Source organism: Glycine soja, chromosome 4 (assembly GCF_004193775.1).
Source record: "Glycine soja cultivar W05 chromosome 4, ASM419377v2, whole genome shotgun sequence".
In the NCBI taxonomy this organism is placed as follows: domain Eukaryota; kingdom Viridiplantae; phylum Streptophyta; class Magnoliopsida; order Fabales; family Fabaceae; genus Glycine; species Glycine soja.
In genome coordinates this window covers 9,521,562-9,544,284 of record NC_041005.1, presented here as the reverse complement: position 1 = coordinate 9,544,284, position 22,723 = coordinate 9,521,562, and the positions used below count along the sequence as shown (strand labels likewise).

General features: G+C 31.3%; 2 protein-coding genes across 2 annotated transcripts; both read left to right on the top strand.

Annotated features, from left to right (window-relative positions):
• The first annotated feature begins 7,429 nt into the window (after window positions 1-7,429).
• Window positions 7,430-7,858, top strand: LOC114410526. The gene has a single exon (XM_028374510.1). It carries the CDS (start codon window positions 7,430-7,432, stop codon window positions 7,856-7,858), a length of 429 nt encoding a protein of 142 aa, XP_028230311.1.
• Window positions 7,859-13,016: 5,158 nt separating this feature from the next.
• On the top strand, window positions 13,017-17,018 carry LOC114408102 (maternal protein pumilio-like). Its single transcript, XM_028371217.1, has 5 exons — window positions 13,017-14,546; window positions 14,666-14,828; window positions 15,752-15,915; window positions 16,304-16,559; window positions 16,654-17,018. Exons 1-5 carry the CDS (start codon window positions 13,273-13,275, stop codon window positions 16,756-16,758), a joined length of 1,962 nt encoding a protein of 653 aa, XP_028227018.1. The 5' UTR covers window positions 13,017-13,272; the 3' UTR covers window positions 16,759-17,018.
• Window positions 17,019-22,723: the final 5,705 nt, after the last annotated feature.

Here is a 22,723-nt window from a genome sequence, read left to right as displayed (position 1 = left end):
ATGTTCATTGACTCTAATTAAAATATTCTTAAACCAGTATTCATATAGTTATTTTTTTTATCCTTGTCATCTAATAAAAAACTAATAGGTATGAAATTTTTTAACTTTTATAATAATTACTTTAAAAGTCATATTTAGAATGATTTTTAATTGGTTAATAATATACAAATATTTATACGGATAGTACATGAAAACTCATGTTCATATATTATTAATTAATATCTTAAGAGAGCTCATCTATAATTTTTATTGACAAAAGATTAAATAAGCCTAATTTATCATTAAATTAAAAATTTATTATCATCATAGTATGATATATCTTTTTGGATCACTATGACACTAGTGTAAAATATCAACTTTCTTGATGCATATATGTTTGAAGAATACACTAATCATCTGCGCTAGATTTTTTTTTTTTCTTCCAATTATGTTTTATTTCATCTACAAATCACAAACACGAGACCTTCATCCCATTCAAGTACCACTTGACCCTAATGACATGCTAGTTCGTAGTATAATATATTAAGTTGGTGGAGTATTTTTTTTTCCAACATACGTAGTTTAAAAGCTTAAATTGAAAATAAAAATTAAAAATCAATAAACTAAAAATGAAAAAATGAAAAAATTGGAATATGATTTTGAAAGCTAATATCCTTCAAGATGAATGTTAATTAGCGACACTCTCTTTTGAGAGAGAAGCTTTTTCATGTCTTGAAATCATGATTTTTGATAAACACATTTTTTAATTACCAATTAAATAATTGAATAAGACTAACTTGATTTTTTTACTATAGTAAACAAATTAACTTGAAAAAGTTGGATTTCCAACTTTTCCATGAGAGTTTTTTTTAAAGCCTAGCTAAAAAAATTCCCCAAAAAACATTTTTTAGAATGTTATTTTAAAATAGATATCAAATTAAATATGAGAAATCAAGATAATCTAAATTTCTCACTCTAAGATTTCCAAAAAACGAAAATCAACTTATTCCCTTCTAAACATTTCTTAACATTTTCTTTCTATTACTTTCTCTATGATTAACTAAAATTTATTAGAAATTATCAATTTTTATATGTTTTACTTTTAAATCAGAAAAGAGAATCATTAAATAAGAAGTGTGAAATTCATCAAAATTGATAAATTTTAACAAATTTTAATTAGTCATAAAAGAGAATGTTAGAAAGAAAATGCTACCAACATTTCTTTACATGTTAATTTAATTCAAACTTATTTACACATGAATACTAGATAGTACCAGTGTGATGCACGGGTAAGTTTGGAATCATTTTTTTTAATTTATATACAAAATTACATTAGCAATTTTATTAATTTTTATATTATTAAAAAATCTAAAATAAATTCAAATGTGCATAATATATAACTTATTTATTAATAAGAAATAATAGAAGATAACTGAATGTGATTAGTTTTCAATATAGCTCTAAATTTATTTTTGATAATATTACCCTCTTAATGTCAAAGAAAATTGCATAGATAAATAAAACTACATAACAAAACCTAAATGAAAATAATAATAAAATTATTTTTATAAAAATAACTCATAAATTATTCTAGTGTTCATTTTTATGGAGATCATTAATTTAACATCCTATAAAAAATATTGAAAATAAAATTAAATGGATTAATTGGAAAAAATGTAAATTTATTTAAATGATTGAAAGTTAGGATAATATCATATTCACGTTAATTTATGAGATATAATAAAAATATAAAAATTACGTAAGAAAATATTTAAACAAAATGTTTACACATAATAGTAAGAGTTTAACTGTTATGCATTTTTAGTATAAATTTTTTGCATTATCAATCAATCACAAATTATGGTATGGTATGAATAATTTTTAAGGTGGTTAAAATAGAATTCAAATATTATTAATGATTTGCTAATTTGTGATTGATTGATAATAAAAAATTATATATATATATAATAATAATAATAATAATAATAATAATAATAATAAACTTTTCTAAAGGGAGAACATGTTATGAGACCTTAGTGCCCGATGGTTATTTACTATCATACATTTAGTTTTAAAAATGAATGCATTTCATAAAGCAAGTGATGACAATAATCAATGAGTATGGTACTATATATAGTATCTGTCCCCATAGTTAAAAAAAAAATCATTCATACTCATATTTATAACATGCAGATAATAACTTTAATCCTCAGGTTATTTCTCATTGAGTACTATAGTGATTTAATTTTTTTTTATTTAAGTGTATAAATCAAATTGATTCCTATTATTATGAATAAAATAAATAAATAATTCTTAATATTAAAAGTTGATTTAATTACTTATTCTTAATAGAATATGTTTATACTATGAACTTGCAATAATTTTTTAAATATATATATATCAGTCATAATTATCATATAAATATATATCTTTTATCAATATATATCAGCCATAATTATCATATAAATATATATTCTCTTTGAGTAAGAGTTATTACGTTTTGAAATTAAATTTCACAAATCGAGAAATTAAGGCAGAAAAACCACAATTACCAAAATTAATTTTACCAACAATAATTGTTATAATTTAAATTTAAATTCTATAAAAATAATTTTTTTGAAGAAATAATTAATTAATTGTTCAATGGTTGTTAAATGGTAGTAAAATGCTACTCATTATCATGCAATAATTAATTTCATGAATAAATTTGCATTTAATTAGCTAATAAATTATTGTGTGTTATTGTTCTCTATAATTGAGTTCATGGATATTTGTAAATAAAATATTTTCATAATAAATTATTACAATTAAAAATGGTCAACTTTTTATTAATCATTCATTTGAAATTTAAAATTTAAAATTATTATTCTCTTTAACTTATCTTTTTTATATATTTTCTTGTGTTTCTTTGTTATTATTTTTAAATTTTAAGTGTAAGTCACTAATATTTTATAATTTTTACTATATTGGGGTATCTATAAGTTACTATATCTATAATTTTTTTAACTATAAGAAATTTATATAATGTGTGAGTATTTATGTGAAACTTGTTCCATCCATTTGGAATACATAGGGTGAAGCAAATTTAGCCCTGCAGTGAAACTTATTCTATTTCCCTTTTCCACTTCTATCTCCCATGTATGACTTACTATGAAGTTTTAACACATGATCCACAACTATAAAAAAAAAATAAAAAATATGATCCACAAAATTAAACCCATGCTGAATCTCCATCATTATTCTTTTATATAATTAGGTGTTGACCATCAATTATAAACACCTCTCTAGCTAATTTGCCATTCACAATTGTAAAACCTTCTGTTCTGTTTTTTTGCTAACCTCTGAATTATCAATTAAAAATAGAAATTCAGCAGAGATATCTAATTTCTTCTTTTAGTTTCTTGACCAATGCTCCAAAGACATGGGTTAACATTCATGCATTAATTATTTTTTAATTTAATATAACATTTTTTGGAGCATAACTTAATTATATTAAATTATTATAATTTCATCTTTTCTTTTCTTCTCAGCAATGCAATTTCATTATGTATCTACATACTATGCATCTTTTATAAACATATAATTTCATTACTTTCCTCCTTTCTGATTTTGTTATTAATCATAATTTGTTTCGTCCATTGTCTCTTCACATTTTTTATTAAATTGACTTTTTTTTTCTTCCTTTAGGTTTTGATTTATGTTTTCTTCAATTCGTTTTTTGAGGATATGTAAAGTTCATATATCATAACTAAAACTCTTATTTTGTGTGAAATCAACACTTCAATCGGGGGGGGGGGGGGGGGGGTGAAAAAATCCCAACCTTTCTACTTCTAGAAATAATGACATTAATTAAAAAATGTTTTAATTATAAATTTTATTACGTTTTAATATTTAACCAAATCAATAGACTTGTAAACAAATTGATTATTAATTAGTTCTGTTCAACGACAATTTGATGAAAAAAATCGTAAATTTAAATTGATGATTATATAATTTTTTTTCTTCTATTAACAAACTTTATAGTTAAACATTGAGTCCCAAAATCATCATGAGCATAATTGACTTTTGAATCAGTTCATAACTATTAAAATTTCATGTTTGTTGCAACTATTAAAATCACCCATGTACAAATACAGTTAATTTTGTAGAAATTCACACACTCAAGCAGGATGATTCACACTCTGATTTATGAGGAAGAATAGATGAATATTATTCAATATTGTCCACACCAAAAATACAAGGATGAAAGTTACTTATATATAACAAGCAACTTCCACACTCAACAACTTTTACTTCAAAAAGTGGTTGGGGTAACTAACTCAATCTAATAAGTTAACTAACTTTTCCTTTTCAACTAACTACTACATTCTCTTAATCTGAATTACATTTCTAACACCCCTTTTTAATTCATATTACATTTATGTTCACTAGATTTAGCATCTCTCTCAAGTCTCTATATCTTTCTCCTTTTAATGCCTTGGTGGATATATCTGCCACCTGCAACTCAGTTTTACAATATTCCAATACTAATTTGTCATTGTTGACTTGATCTCTAAGGAAATGAAACCGACTCTTAATGTGCTTACTTCTCCTATTTGCTGCTGGGTGTTTGGCTAAGTCTATTACAAACTTATTATTCACTAACAGTTTCACAACTCCAACTTGCTTCAATTGCAGCTCCTGCATCAAAGTGTCAAGCCACACAACTTGACAAGCACTCATGGAAGCTGCTACATACTCAACTTCACAAGGGGACAAAGCTACCACGACTTCTTTCTTTGAACACCATGAGACTGGTGCTCCTCCACTCAAGAACACATAAACAACAGTTCTTTTCCTATTACTTTTATCGCCACACCAATCTGAATTTGAATAGCCAAGTAACTCTATTTCAGATTCTCCACCTCCTTTAGGAAATAGAATTCCATAATCTACAGTACCCTTGATGTACCTCATGATTCTTTTGGCTGCTAAGAGATGTCTCCTCATTGGTGCCTTCATAAATATGCTAATGTAGCCAACACTGAAACTCAAATCTTGTCTAGTGTTGCACATGTATCTGAGAGAGCCTATTATTTGTCTGAAATAAGTAGGATTGGCCATTTCTTCACAGTCTTCTTCATCATCAATTGTTTATGCTTCAATTGGTGTTGTTGCAGAGTTACACTTACTCATATTAAACTTCTTTAGAATGTTTCTAGCATATTTGGCTTGATGCATGATGACTCCATGATTTGAGTCCTTGAATTCAATTCCAAGGAAGTATGACAAAAGTCCTAGATCACTCATTTCAAACTCTTGCATTATTTTCTTCTTAAATTCTTCAATCTCCCCTTCACTGCTGCCTGTAACCAGGAGATCATCTACATATAGGCATACAATCATCATATCACTCCTAGGACCTTTCTTTGACACCTTTAGATACACACCATGTTCTGAAGTGCACTTGTTGAAGCCAATTTGATTTAGAAAAATATCAATTCTTTTGTTCCAAGCTCTTGATGCTTGCTTAAGACCATAAAGTGCTTTTCTGAGTCAGTACACTTTCTCCTCACTATTTTTTACTTCAAATTCTTGTGGTTGATACACATACACTTCTTCTTCTAGAGGTCCATTGAGGAATGTTGATTTCACATCAAGTTGATGCATTGACCAATTTCTCTAAGTAGCCACTGCAACCATTAATCTTACAGTCTCAAGCCTTGCTACAGGTGCATATACTTCTCTATAGTCAATCCTTGCCTTTTGTAAGCCTTTTTGCCACCAGTTTGGCTTTATACTTCACAACTTCACCTTCTGGGTTGACTTTCACTTTGTAAACCCATTTCAATGCTATTGGTCTTTTTTCTTGAGGAAGATCAACTAGCTCCCAGGTCTGGTTTCTCTCAATTAAGTTGATCTCTTCCTGCATAGCCTTCATCTATTTCTCATTTGTCATTGCCTTCTCAAAATCTACTGGTTTAGATTGTGCTATTAGTGCAAAGTGCACTAATTCACCCTCTGAAGTAATTGTGGAGTCATGAAACATTTCATAGTCACTCAAGTGTGAAGGCAATTGACTTACTCTTGTTGATCTCTTCATATTCTGTGAATTGTTGACTGCTGATCTATGTGAGTTGGCATCTTCCAATAGGATTCTTTGATAGTTGTAATTCAGAATATATTATATATAATATAGGTGTGAGTTTGTTAAGTCTGTTAGTGACGTGTCAAGAATCTGTACTTAGACTATATAAATGGTCTAATGTGTAATTCAGTTTTTTTCAATATTCATCTCATCATTTTGAGTGCGTGTGATTCCCTGGTTTCTCTCCTTTTCTCCAATAGAATTGGTATCATGAGCTCCATGTTCTAGGGACCAAGAAGGATGAGAGAAGTGGGTTCTTGAGTGAAAAAATCTGAGTGTGAGTGCAAATAATGTGAGAGAATTGTGAGATTCAAACACTGTGAGGATCCTTCAAGTGTAAACTGTTGAGGGTTGTGAGATTATAAGTGAAGTGATCTTGTTGAGTGTTGATTTTCAAGATTCGCATGATTTCAGATCCTGTGCAAGATTCTTGGCGAATTCTTGAAGAGTTTTTGTGAAGATTGATCGAGACGGCATCATGAATGGTCACATACTTGGAAACTTACCAGTTCTTGATGGGAAAACTGGTCCAAATGGAACGTGCAAATAAGGGCCTTATTTGGATTTAGGATGTGTATGAGGTTATTCAGAATGGAGTTGAAGAACCTAAAGCCACCACATCAGATGCTTAAAGACAAGCGTTGAAGGATTTGAAGAAGAAGGATTGTAAGACACTTTTTTATTGCATCAATGCATTGATTCCGCACATTTTGAGAAGATCGCTACTGCCACAACTTTGAAAGAAGCATGGGACATTCTTGCAAAGGCTTGTTCCAGTGATGACAAGTTAAAGAAGGTGAAGTTAAACACCTTGAAGAGACAATATGAGCTCCTTCAAATGGAAGACAATGAGAGAGTCTGTGATTATTTCACAAGATTGCTTAGAATTGTGAACCAAATGCAAGAATGTGGTGAAAAATTCAAAGATCAAGATTTGGTCGAGAAGGTGATGAGAACCTTAACTCCTCGATTTGATGGGAGAGTTGCTACAATTGAGGAGGCCAGGGACTTATCTGAGATGAAAATTGAAGAGCTACAAACCTCTCTAGAGGCACATGAGTTGAAAATGAATGAGAGAAGCCCAATAAAACCGGAAGATCAGGCTCTATATGCTCCAAAATAGAATCAAGGAGGAAAGAACAAGAAGTCGAAAGGAAATTTTAAGTGGCAGAGCAACAAGCGGGAAGGAAAGAACTCTTCATTTCATGGCAAACATGATCATACTGATTTTGATCAGGATCAATCAGAATCATATGGGAGAAAGAGGGAACCAGGATCAAGGAATTAGGGTGGAAAAGGAAAGTTTGACAAGAGTAAGATTAGATGCTAAATTGTCAAGGCTGGGGACACTTAGAAAATGAATGTGGAAGTGCAGATGTAAGAGAGAAGAAGAAGAAATATAGTAAAAAGAAGGCTCATATGGCACAAGCAAAGCGACAAGATGATAGTGAAAGTGATTCAGATGGAGAAGCAGTTGTATTAATGACAACCACCTGCAACTTTACCAGTAGTGGAGATTTAGAAACATGGTATCTGGACATTGGTTGCTCAAATCACATGACTTGTAATTCAAGTTGGCTAGTGAGTCTTGATGATAGTAAAAAATGCACTATAAAGCTTGCAGATCACATTACTATCAGAAGTGTGGGAATTGGGAATATTACTTTCAAAATGAGTAAGGGAAGCCTTGTAGTAATAGAAGAGGTGATGTATGTGCCATATATGAGGTGTAATCTGATGAGCTTGGGCTAGCTTCTTGAGAAAGGATTTTCAGCATCCTTGAAGAACAAGTTTCTAGATTTGCTAGATCCAAGTGATGTGAGAGTGTTTAAAATCCCATTGTCCAAAAATAGAACTTTTCAGGTGAACATGAATAATGCTGATGTGCAGTGTTTGGCATCAATCGCCAATGAAGATGAGAGCTGGCTTTGGCATTCAAGACTTGGGCATTTGAATTTCAAGGGACTGAATCAACTTCAATCACAAAAGTTAGTTAAGGGCTTGCCCAGGATCAGATTTCCTAATAAGATTTGTGAGAGATGCTTGACAAGCAAGCAACCCAGGAAATTTTTCAAATCAGAATCACCTACAAGAGCAACTGAAGTGCTAGGAGTTGTTCACTCTGATGTACGTGGTCCACTGGAAGTGTCTTCAATGGGAGGTAACAAATATTTTGTAACCTTTATTGATGAGTTTAGTAGAATGATGTGGTTATACCTGATTAAAGTGCCCTCTGTTTTCAAAGAGTTCAAAGTGTTGAGTGAAAATCAAAGTGGAAAGTCAATCAAAATCATTAGAACTGATGGTGGACGAGAGTACACATTTAATGATTTTGAATCTTTCTGTACTAATCATGGTATAATACACGAGATCATTGCTCCCTATACTCCTCAGCATAATGGTTTGGTTGAGAGGAGGAACAAGACAGTGATGAACATGGCAAGGTGTATGTTGAAAGAGAAGCATTTGCCATCAACTTTATGGGGAGAAGTAGTGTCCACTGCAACATATATTTTTAATAAGTGTCCCACAAAGAAGCTAAAAGATAGAGTGCCTGAGGAAGTATGGACACGAAGGAAGCCTATAGTGAAGCATTTGAGAGTGTTTGGGTCACTGTGTTTCAAGCATGTGCCTGATGAAAGGAGGAAAAGGCTTTAGGACAAGGATGTACCTATGATACTGGTTGGATATCATCCAACTGGTGCGTATAGGTTGTATGATCCGTTAACTCACAAGATCTTCATCAACAGAGATGTTGTGATTGATGAAGATGGCTCTTGGGATTGGAAGAGGAAGTGCACTATCAACACCTTGTTTTGAGATGAGAATAATGAGACTGGACTCAGTGAAGCAGCAAAAATAGGAGCTGATCATGAGGAACCTGCTGCTGTGCATTAGAGACGACAGAGAGAAAAACACCTGCCTTTAAAGTATAAAAATTATCATGTTGATATGCCTAACATCCTTAGGCATGCTGCAGTGGTAGATGATGAAGAGAAGGCATAAGCAAAAAGGAAAGCAAGCGAGTTCGTGCATTTTGCCTTTTTGGCAGACACTAAACCAATTGATCACAAAGATGCACTACAACAAGATCATTGGAAAGCTGTAATGAAAGAGGAATTGAGAGCAATTGAAAGAAATTAGATCTGGAAACTTGTTGACTTGCCTCCAAACAAGTCTCCAATAGATGTGAAGTAGGTGTTTAAGGTGAAATTAAAGCCTGATGGAACTGTTGCCAAGCATAAAGCAAAGCTAGTTGCAAGAGGATTCCTCCAAAGAGATGGTTTAAATTATTCAGAAGTGTTTGCTCTAGTAGCTAGGCTAGAAACCATAAGGTTGGTGATAGCTCTAGCCCACAGTAGAGATTGACCCCTATACCAGCTTGATGTAAAGTCGGCATTCCTCAATGGTACTTTGGAAGAGGTGGTCTTTGTGAAACAACCTCCTGGGTTTGAGATCAAGGGTGAAGAAGACAAGGTGTTCAGGTTATCCAAGGCTTTGTATGGCCTAAAGCAGGCTCCAAGGGCCTAGAACAAGAGAATAGATTCCTTTCTTGTCAAACAAGGTTTCCATAAGTGTGAGAAGGAGTATGAAGTTTATGTAAAGAAGAGTGACAAAGATGATCTGATAATTCTCTGCTTGTATGTTGATGATCTGTTGATCATAGGGAGTAATCAGATTTATATAGAGAGATTCAAGAGGAGTTTGAAGTTTGAATTTGAGATGACAGACCTAGGGATATTGTCTTATTTCCTTGGAATTGAGTTCAAGGAAACCAAAGGACTTCTGATTATGCACCCACATAAGTATGCAATAGACCTCCTGAAGAGATTTAAGATGATGAGCTGCAACCCAGCATCCACTCCAGTTGACCTAAGCTTGAGATTAGTGAAAGATGAGTCAGAAAAGTCAGTGGATAGTATCCTATTCAAGCAGGTCGTAGGGTCATTGAGATACCTCTGCAACACAAGATCAGACATTTTTTTTTTGCAATTAGTCTAATTAGTAGGTTTATGGACAATCCTAAAGCCTCTTATTGGGCTGCTGCTAAGAGAATTCTAAGATATCTTAGAGGAACACTTAGTTATGGTGTTCTATTTCCTAAGGATTCTGATCAAACTACTCTCACAGGCCTGGTTGGAATTTCAGAATCTACAACTATGTTGATGGGTTTCTTAAACTTAGATTGGTGAGGAGACAAGGTGGAAAGGAAGAGCATTACATGATATCTCTTCAAGTTCCTTGGTGCACCAATAAGCTGGTGTTCAAAGAAACAACCTGTAGTGGCATTATCTTCCTGTGAGGCTGAGTACATTGTAGCATGCTATGCTGCATGCCAAGCACTATGGCTAGACTCTTTACTTGAAGAATTGAAGATAGAAATTCAGAGGCTAGTCGAATTGTATCTAGACAATAAATCCACTATCAGTTTGGCCATGAATCCAGTAGCACACGGAAGATCAAAACACATAGAGACAAGATTTCACTTTCTTCATGAAAAGGTGAGCAAAAAACAACTTGACTTGAAGTACTACAGTACTGAAATACAACTTGCGAATATTCTCATAAAAGGCTTGAAGGTGAATAGATTCATAGTATTAAGAGACAAGCTTGGACTGTCATCTATAAAGATTATGAATCAAAGGGGACTGATAGTTGTAATTCAGAATATATTAGATATAATATAGGTGTGAATTTGTTAAGTCTATTAGTGATGTGTCAAGGAATCTGTACTTAGACTATATAAATGGTCTAATGTGTAATTCAATTTTTTTCAATAATATTCATCTCATCATTTTGAGTGTGTGTGATTCCCTGATTTCTCTCATTTTCTCCAACATTCTTGACTAAGGAAGGTTCTTTAGGTTTTGAACCCCAATTCCAACTCTAATTCTCATAACATATCAAATCTCTACTCATGGTTACTTGTTTGCTTCTTGGATCATACAATTTATAGCCACCAATAGCATGGTAACTAATCAATATGACTTGCTCACCCTTGTCATCTAGTTTCCTTCTCAATTAGTCAGGAATATGTTTGTAGCAGATTGAACCAAACACTCTAAGGTGAGCTACACATGGTTTCACACCAGTCCAAGCTTCTTCTAGTGTCATACCTGTAAGTCTCTTGGTTGGAGATCGATTCAAAATGTGCACTGTTGTTGATACAGCTTCATGCCAAAGATAATTTGGTAGGTTTTTAGACTTTAACATGCACCTTACCATGTTCATATTGGTTTTGTTTTTCCTCCTAGTTGTTCCATTATAAAGGGGTGTGTAAGGTGGTGTAATTTCATGAATCAACCCCTCACTATCACATAATTGCTGAAAACCTTGACAGATATATATAATTAACATTATAAAATAAACTATCAATGATAATATTGATTTCGTAGAATGAGTTTAACCTTTTCCTACTGATACAACTATAGGTCAAATACATCGAGGGACTAGCGAAGGATTTTCCAGCCCTATCCATAAAATAATCCACAATGAAAATTATATTTTTTTTAGAAAGAGGAAATAACAATCATGGACATAGATGATATTCAAAAAGAAAATAGAAAACAATGAAAATAATATTGTATCATATACAAAGGAATAAATGAGAGTTCTTTAACAGAAAGGTTATTAGAAAAATAATTTTAGCAAAGAAGAAGAAGGAAAAAAAATAAAGAAGAAGAAGAATATACCTTAATTGTAAAAGTGGTCGAGGGGTGAATCGTATATAGTTAATAATAAATTATTTGAAATTTGAATTTTATCAAATAATTAATGCTTGTAAGTTTTTGTACTCGCATTTTTATTGTGTTATTGTGTCAAAAATTAATATGTTACAATAATTTTTAATTACAACTTTTGAATTTTATTTAATGAATGACACACTCCAAATAAAAAAATTAAAAACCAATTGAACAACATAACTAAAAATAAAAATATTTAATTGCTAAAAAATTACAATAATCTTGATTTTGAAAAAATATTCTCCCTCTCCTTTTTTTCATCAATTACCTCCTTGGCAATGACAGTTTCCAACCTCATATCCCGGGAAAGGCATGCTAGATTAATTAAACAACAATTAGTAAAAAAAAAAAAAGAAATAAAATATACAAAAATGTGTACGAATGAGTTAAAATAAAAAAAAATTAATTCTTTAAGACTTTGTGCCGTACTTATGCCATCCACACTCACAGCAAAAATCAACTATTCCTCCCTTCCACGCGGCAACCCTTCTTTAATTTCAATTTTCAATTTCTCAAGTATAACGGTAGATAATTGTATCTCCTTTATGCGTTGGTATAGATATTATACGGTCAATATTAATGGTATTTTAATGACAAAATCAATATAAATTTTGTGCAACTAATCTTGTTATTACATGACAAAATCAACTTATTAAATTAAGTGAGATCTATTTTAATCAATGCTTGACACTTATATTGACAAACAAAGTCAGTAAATGTGCTTTGTATAATATATTGATATTGATTGATTGATATTACTCATATAATTTTTTTTCTTCTTGACGATTTTTTACTTTCATTATATCTTATTATTTGAATAAATTAACCATTCCATTTTTTTTATTGTTATAAGTATATTCTTGTATATCATACTCTCCTTTATGGGATTACTTTTGCCACATTCAAACGCACGTTTTAATGAATTGGCAGATATTTGCAAACCATAAAGTTGTGATAGGAATTTTCTATTTTCCTTTTTTATATAAACTTTATGACTTTTGAGAGCAAACCAAAAGCTTTATGATTTACTAGTAGCATCAAATATTTACCAGTTTTAACAGAACAAAATAAGATTAAATTAAAGTAAATTCAAATAACTGAAAAGATAAAATAAAAAGAAAATATAAGATTGAAGTAATTTTTCCCTAATTTCACGATATCACCCTAGCATACAAATAGTGGTAGGAATGGAAGAGTGAAAGCTGTTGGCTGCTGATTTTGTTAAACCAGTGTCACCGAGTCAATACTCAATAGTGTCACAAACAATTTCACAATCAAAAACCCTCTCTCTCTCTCTCTTCACAAATCCCCATGGAATCAAAACCAGATTCATAGGCTACGCCACGCTCATTGCCGCAACCGCCGTCCTTTCTAATTCCGTCCCACTTTTTCACGTGACAACAAACAAACAAACCCCGAATCATGGATTCCCCCATGCTGAAGATGTCAGACGACAACAACAAACGAAACGCAGCAGAGGACGCAGAAACAAGGTTCGTTGGGATTCCCACAACACCATCACCATTCCTTCACCCTGACCATGTGGCCGTTGGGTCCCCCATCACCAGGGTCCCTCTCGCTCCTTCTCCCGCACCACCACCTCCCTCTCCCTGCAGATTCTGGTTGGACCCTGCATACCCCGTTTGGGGCCATGATTTCTCCAGAATCAACTTCTTCGATGCAACCCAAACCGATAACATGCCTTTCGAACCCTACGCTTCTTATTTCAATGAAACAGGAACCCTCCCATATGTTAACAACACCCAAACCAACATGGGTCTGGACCCTTACGCTTTTTGTTTCAACGAAACAGGAACCTTCCCATCCCTTCCCTATCATCAGCATGTCAACAATGTGCCTTTATTCGATAAAGGTTACACTCTTGGCACCCCAGATGATCACGCCAACCTCGTGTATCATCACCTCGTCGATCAGAGGAGGAGGCAGCTAGAGGGTACATCTGATAATAACTATCAGATTCTCCGTGATCGTTACATGGCGGCTTCACAGTCTCTCCACGATGGAGGAGGAGTCAAAAGTCCCATTAGGTTTTCTCAGATAACGCCTCAACATCAATATCCTCCCAATGCCAATATTACCCCATCACATTATTACGTTGCTGCAAAACAAAAAGCTGAACTTTCCCCTTTTCTATCTCCGAGGAGAATCGGGGGAGACCTTGCTACAGCGTTTAGGTATGACAACAATGGCGTTTTTCTACAAGGGAGAGATGCAAAACACTACTTTGAGAATGGGTACGGTTCTTACAGAAGGAGTCCTCGCGATGATGATGCTGCTGCAATTCATGGCGTGGGTGGGAGTGTTGTTCCTAAGAACTTTTATTCTGCTGCTGCTCCTTCTGTTCAAAGAAGTGGTGGTGGTGATTTCTCATCACTGCCCATGCTGCTGGATTTTTATTCTGTGCCTGATGCGCAGTGCTACATTTACAACCTGGCAAAGGATCAGAATGGTTGTCGTTTTCTGCAGCGGATGGTGGATGAGGGGACCTACCAGGATATATGTATCGTGTTTGAGGGAATCATTGGGAATGTTGTTGAACTCATGATAGACTCTTTCGGGAATTATCTTGTGCAGAAGCTGCTCGATGTTTGCACCGACGATCAACTCCTGCAGATTGTGCTCTTGTTGACCAATCACCCAACCCAGCTCGTTAGAATCTCTTTAAATACTCACGGGTATGTATATATTTCTTCCCATTTAATTAAAAGTTCGTGCTTTATATATATATATATGAACATAATAAAGCATTTTGATTTGTTTGTTTTGTTTGTTTACTGAGTTGTCACTGCAACAGCACACGCGTGGTGCAGAAGTTGATCGAGACCCTCACCTCCGATGAACAAGTTTCACTGGTGAAGTCTGCCATTCAACCGGGTTTTCTTGATCTTATTAAGGATTTGAATGGAAATCACGTCATTCAACGTTGCTTGCAATGCTTTAGCTGTCAAGATAATCAGGTATAACACTCATATCTTTTCGCTTTTTTACTCTCCTTTAAGTTTTTACGGTCCATTTTTTCTTCTTCTTACTTTACTTGTGTTTTGTTACTTGTTGAACATTTTGAATTATTAACATTATGACGCAAGTAATTGGCAATGCAGTATTCATGGGAATCAAAAAGTGGGAATAAGAGAAACTACTTTCTGAGACCATTCTATGTTACGCATTTCTGACCAACTGTGATCCTCGTGTTAAAGAAAATAAAAGTATTGTTAGACCACTCATATATCATAATACTAACCTTGACAGTGCCGCGTCTAGCATGGGAATTAGTTTTATACCCCCGTTCTCTTTGCTTGAGTATATCAAAAGAAGGAATAGGTAGGTAAGCTTTTTAACTATTCTTCATAAATGAAGCAAACTTACAATGTCATGTTAATTAATATGTCATATCCATGTCAACTTTTATTTTGATCAACAGTCTAGCACAAACTTGTATTTAATCTACATTGCAAGCAGTGGTCATCATTCATGTGATATTCATGTTGTAGAAACATGTTTCAACGATGATTTAATTCATGTTTAACTTCTTATAGTATGAACACTTGCATACTTATTAAACCAAACCAATGTCAACTTGATTAATTTTTTGCGTGATACTTTCTGCTCTATGCTTACTAACCTTATTTATATATTGTTTCTCGGATTTGCTTATTTACAACTTATGCTTTTACATGAAAAGTTAGCTCAGACGTATCACAAATTCTGTTATTTGTTTTCTCATGGACCTATTAGTTTAAACAAAATTGTGCAGTTGCTTATTGTTTCTCTTTATCATCATGGCAGTTTATCACAAATTCTGTTATTTGTTTTCTCATGGACCTATTAGTTTAAACAAAATTGTGCAGTTGCTTATTGTTTCTCTTTATCATCATGGCAGTTTATTTTTGATGCTGCTGTGAAGTTTTGTGTTGAAATAGCTACTCATCGGCATGGATGTTGTGTATTGCAATGTTGCATTCATCACTCAACAGGAAAGAATCGGGATAAGCTGGTCACAGAAATATGCAAAAATGGACTTCTCCTCGCTCAGGATGCATTTGGGTAATAATATACATCTGATATTATTGATATAATAATTTGTCAATTTACTTTTCATCCTTTTGTTTCATAAGGACAGTAAGTCTTTAAGTTATTATTCATAGAAAGTTATGTCATAGATATAATCTGTGGTAAATGATACATTGAGTTTCTTATTTAATTCATCTTCTCAGTGCTTAATTTTGAATTAGATAGTTTTTTTTTTTTTTGCTAGTTACAAATATTTTGTTGGCTAGGTTAGGAAGAGATTCACTATCTATAATTGGTCTCCATCTTGTGACATGATGTTGAAAATACTTATATATGTTTATTGATTATTACTTATTTACTTATTCTTGTTTTGTTGCCTACGTTAGGAAGAGATTCACTATCTCACAAATTGTTCTTGCAGAAATTATGTTGTTCAGTATGTTATAGAATCGGATACCCCAGCTGTCTCAGTCAAACTGCTTAGCCAGTTCAAAGGAAGCTTTGTAATTTTGTCTACACAGAAATTCAGCAGTCATGTGGTCGAAAAATGCCTTAAGCATATCGGAAACAGCAGGCCAAGGATAGTTGGAGAGTTGACGTCTGTTCCTCGCTTTGAACAGTTGTTGCAAGACCCATATGCCAACTATGTCATTCGATCTGCTTTACTTTTTACAAAGGTTTGAAAAATAATGGATGGCTCTTCTTGCACAACTAGCATGCCTTGATAGTTAAAAGTTGTTACTAAGTATATAAAGGTTGTGTGTAACACAGGGCCCTCTGCATGCATCTTTGGCTGAAATCGTTCGTGCTCACAAAGGGTTGCGCACCAGTCCATATTGCAAGAGGATTTTCTCGGGAAGCTTGCTCAAAAAGTGATGCCTATGGTCATATATGTTGTTGTTCTCATTAGTATTTTTATATCTAAATCAGCTGCTAGTCTAAGTATGTATCTCTTGTATCTCTGTGTACGAACGAAAGGCAAGCCTTGTTTTTAGATGTTTACTACTTTATTAGGTGCAGCTTGCCTTGTATTATCTTGTTGTGCTATTGTTGTGTGTTATGTATGGCACTTTTCTTGTGGTGTTTTCACGTTTCTAGATCATCTATATGTTCTAGATTCTGGTTTTTAATAATGATTGTAGGATAAACTATTGATATTGCATTTTTTATATTCTAAATGCTAATGTAGATTTTGTTGCTATAATTCAGAATCAAAATGATTTTAATTTTCAAGCCTCTTTATGTATACAACCTGGGGAGTGTTTAAAACAGTTTTGGATAGCTTTTATTCGTGCTATAAGTTTTGGGATGGTTGTGTGATCCCTTTGGGGCATCCATGTCCTAGGGGCGGTTGCTTCATATTTATAGTAGTTAATATTAATATTCTGTAACCGTTATTTTCCTGAGTCAGTAGGGTAGCACACAGCTTAACACTTGTAATTTGTTTCGTGGGGTATTTCTTGCATACTGTTATTTATCATTAATATACGTATTATGCAGATAAAAAACAGTTCTAAACATGTCATATTTGATTAGTAGCTAGCCAATTTGTAACATGAGAATGTGATGCTACTTGAGTGTTTATATCCAGCTCAATTTTTTTAGAGGGTTTTATTAACATTAGTTCTAATATTAATAATACAGTAATAAATTGAGTACTGCCTATATCAACTCAATTAGGATAATCCCGTTGGATGATAGACAATTTTGGGGATTGAACTATAATCATCGACAATTTTACCTCAAATATAATACGGTAGTGGCTCTTAGAAGAAAAAAACTAAGGTGACTAATTAAATTTTTTTAGGGCATGTTCACGAGTAAGGCATTGGAAAGAAAAGAAAAGGAAGATAAATATAATTAACAAAGAGGACGGGTTATTCTATATATAAGTAATTCAGTGTGAAGTTGCTCCTCTTCAATATTGTTGAATATTTTGATGTTAATTCAAGGTTTATTCACATATTAACTCAGAGAAGACAATATTTATGCTAATTTATTATTTAAAATGTTATCAAATTGATTTTTTATTATTGAATAAAGAACTATAATTTGGATAAAAAAATTGATTTTTATTAAAAAAAATTATCTTCTCTTTTTCTCCAAGCCCCTACTCATAAACATTTCTTCAGTTTCAATTAGTAATTCAAGCCTAATTCATTTGGAAGTTGGGTTGTTGGCAAGTAATTCATGCGTGAGCCCAGTAATCGTTATGTTACAGTGACGGTATCAAAACGAGTAATTCATGCTTGAACTCATTATGCTACAATGACAATATCAAAATAACTAATTCCTGTGTGAGGTTATTCTTTTTACACACAATAAAAATAAAAAATAATAATAATAGAATCTATAGAAAGATTTTTTTTGAACTCCAAAATAATATATATATATATATATATATATATATATATATATATATATATATATAATGCTACTGGAGACCCACTTGTTTTTTAGAAGGTATACTTTAACAAATTATAATTATAACTAATGCATTCGGGTGTATCTTGCTAACATAATCCTTTTAAAAAATAAGTGGGTATTAGCAAGTAACATTTTAGCTAATAAATTTGAACTTTTATATCCTTACTATCTTATATTCGTTTGTCATTTTATTTTATTTAATGAGATTGCTTGTATCTTTTTTGTCAACTTTGTTAGTTTGATCGATAAAAATAGATATTTTTATATCGATTTTCAGTGTAATTGACTTTAAAGAAGAAACTTTAATTTTGTATTGATTGTCAATGTAATCATTATAAAACTGAAATTCTTATTAAGATATGTTATCGATGGAAATAGACATTTTTACATTTGTTGTCAATATAATTGATGTAAAAATATTTATTTGCACAATTTTTTATGATCAAACTAACGAAGTTGATGGAAATGGTATGACTGTAGTATTTTTAAATAATTTAAGAATCTGATTGAACTTTTTGATAATTGAAAGACCCAATTAAAGTGTTTTAAGCAATTGGAGGACTTGTTTGTACTTTTTAATAATTAAGAGATACAATTGAATTTTTAATCATAATTAAGGAATTGATTATATAATTAAGCCTATTTAATGCTTATAAGCCAATTTTTATATTAGTAAGAATTAAAAATAAGCATAAAAAATAATAAGTCGCTGATTAACTCAGATAAAACCTTTGTTTTTGCTAATACTTATCAGCTAGTTTAATGACTTATTCTATTTATCAAGTAGTTTATTAACTTCCAATAATTTTTTTCTTAATTTATCCGTTAGTTTTGTCATGTACAATTGTTATCTGAAATGAATAAACACATATTATTTTACAGGACCCGAGGATTATCAACAAAATTCCACTTATATATGGACTACGCACTTAACTAGTCTTGTATTTATTGTTTGGTACTACAATTTATTGTTTTTTCATAGCACGCTACTTATGTTGGTCATGCCATATTTATTGTGTTAACTTTCAAGTAATTTTTGTTGTTGTTGAAGTAAAAAATCACGAATGTGATTAATTTTTTTGAAACATGATAATCACTGACTTAAAAGATTTATTTATAGTGTCCCACACAAATCTTTTAGTATACAACAAGAATTTCTCACCGGAACTTAGGTTATAGAATTCAAAAAAACAAAAAATTGACCTAGGAATAAAGAGGGAGAAGACTTAATAGAGACAAAGAAAAAATAAAGAGAAACAAAGAAGAAAAAAACAAAAACAAAGTCAATAACCTCATTTCCTTTTAAAATCATTTTTTTTAACTTCAAACCAATTTTTTTTCTCTTTTATCACTAATAATAAATCTATAATTGTCATTATTCCCCTCTTAATTTTCACTTTTATTGGCATTAATAGGAAATTTAAATTTCAAAATTTGAATTTAAATATTATAACTTCTCCATATAATTAAGTATATTTTAAGAAAAATATTTTGAAATAATTATTAAAATTACAACACCTATTTGCAAAAGCTTCCTGTTTCCGCCACATTTTTTTCCTATTTCCTGTTCAGGAACTATGTGTAAGTTGGCTCAAGGGTAGCTTCAGTTCGGAGAATAATGCAATTCGGATTTCAACTTTGATCCAACCCCATCGACGACTTGATTTATTTAGGCAATTAAATTTGGTTGATGCATTTTTTCTTCTTCTTCAAATATCTGTTGTCAGAAACTTTTTCCAATTTCCATCCATAATGACAATAGTGGAACATTTTGAACAAAGAAATTGAATAATAAATTTTTGACTATGTTGTATGTACCCTTAATGGACTTTCCCTAGTCCCCGCACAAATCAGGCACTCCGCATATTAGTTGACTAATTGCTTTGACCGGTCAATTTGTATCTGTAGGTAGGCCTGTTGTTCAGCACAGAAAATTAAATTAAATTGAAAAACAATTTTTCCGAATTGAATCAAACTTGAGAATAATTCATCCAACTGAACCAACCTATTTGTTTAATTAAGTGCACTGTTGAAGATGGTTCAGCATTTTAACTCCGGGTTCAATTTGGTTTATAGTTTAGTTTGGTTCACAAATACTTTTTGAACAATCATATGGTTGATTTAGCAAAAAAAACTGAAATGAAAAATGTTTCTGTCCAAATTAAACTGCAAAACCGAATTAAACCGTGCTTTTTGTTCGATGCAGGTTGAAAATGGTTTAATTAATTTTTAGTTCAATTCCATTCACTAGTATATATTTTTTTCAACTTCTCTATCTCTGTATTTTTTATCTATCAGTATCAATGATTCATACGCCACACTCTAGGAATTAATATCAATGGTGGGTTTTTTTTTTTTTTACTAAAATGGAGAAGTTATTATTGATACGGGTGATTTAATAAACTATTTATCTATGGGTGATTTTATCACATTAGATTTGGGTAGTCTCAATTAAAATAACACCACGGGTTTATCATTTAATGGATGATATCACCTTTGTTTCATGTTAAATATAAGGTATTATTTTGCAAGTTGACTCATTCTTTATATTTTTTTACTGCACAAGATGCGTCAGGAAACTTTGTACCACCCAGCAAGCATTAGTCAATAATTTTTCACCCAAGTGATGCCTAATAAATTTAAAAAATTATCCAATAAAAAACAAACAAATATGTCACTACTACATTTTCCTAATAAAATATCAACAAATAAAACTGAAAAAAGACAAATCAAACATGAGCTACCAAAATATAAATAAAGTAAAATATAAAATCAACTAAAGTATATACGGCATTTTAATAAAATTTAACAAATAAAATTTACAAATAAAACAAAATAACAATATAAAAAATAAACAGTAAAAATACGAAAAAAAAAATTATACATCATACAATTTTTTATTTCTAAAACTCAACAAATAAAAAATTAATAAAACGTTAAAATATTTAAACACAAATAAATTATATAATATAAATGGTAACGGTAGACAAAATTAAAAATAATAATTTCCTACATCGTATTATAATTTTTAATTTCTACAACATACAAGACAGCTTAAAAAAAGGAGCTAGCAAAACATAAAAAAAGACACAAATATAACCTCAACTATATTATTTTCTAATACGTTTTCTTAAAATAATAACAACTTACTAAAGTATACAAAAATAAGATCCCTACCTCTTTCTAAAGCATACAAAAAAATTAAAATATTATTAAAACATAAAAAACAACAATTTCCTAATAAATTTTTAAAAATTAACATAAAAGACAAACAAATATTTTCCTAATACATTTTCCTAATCAAATATCAACAAATAAAACTGAAAAAAGACAAAAAAAAAACAGCTACCAAAATATAAATAAACAAAATATAAAATCATCTAAGTGACAAATTGTTGACTGACATCATCTGACCTGTTATGCAATGAAAAAAAAAAAGAGACAACTTATAGAATGATATCTCATGTATAATATAAAACATGGTGGTTTCAGGTTGTTGCGACAAGCCACTCCACTTGAAGGTGTAACATAAAATCAAATGATACCATCCAAATTTGATGTGACAAAAATCACTCATAACAACTAAATATTTTGTTGAATGACCCCTATCAATAATAACTTCTCCAAAATCATTTTGGTCAAAAACTCATAATGGTGCTGCATAAGTAAACAAGAGGTACCTTTCATTAATTTCCCTTTTAACTTTGCAATGATAATACCTGGAATATTGGAATTGTATCAAGACTGACTGTTCACACCACATAAATATCGTATGTCTGATCTCATAGCTAGCTCTCATGCTTTGAATCAAGTGAGAATAAGTGTTAGGTGAGTAGTTGTGAATTGCTAGTACCAGCAAAGCTTCTTACTACTCACACACACACAAAAAAAAGAACGAAAAGAAAAGGAGAGTACGTGACCAAGTAAAACGCAAATAATACTATCGTCAATTGATAAGGCATGTGCCTTGACCCAAAGTTTTGATCCGTACTTAATGCATTCTTTAATAGATTTAGATAAATAATTCAAATATGTACCAAAAAAATTATAAAAGAAGCAAATGATTCAAATGAGCAAATGTTTGTATTACTCCCTCATATTTCGAATATAAGGAAAAATGTTAATTAAATTTTTATTCCTCAATTTTTTTTCATATTTAATCTTTAATTAATCGTTGAACAAAAATTTGATTGGTTAAGATGTCTTAACTTTTATTATAAGGTTTTTAGTCTCTTAATAAATTTTTAAACTTTTAAAAATTCAATTTTTATAAATCTTTGAACAAGCGTTTGAACCTCAACATTTATAATAATTTGGAGTTTTGTGTAAGTTTTAAAATTAAAAATATGCATCCATCGAAAAATAAAATAAAAATATGTAATAAACAAAAAAAAGAAAAGATGCTGAATAATTA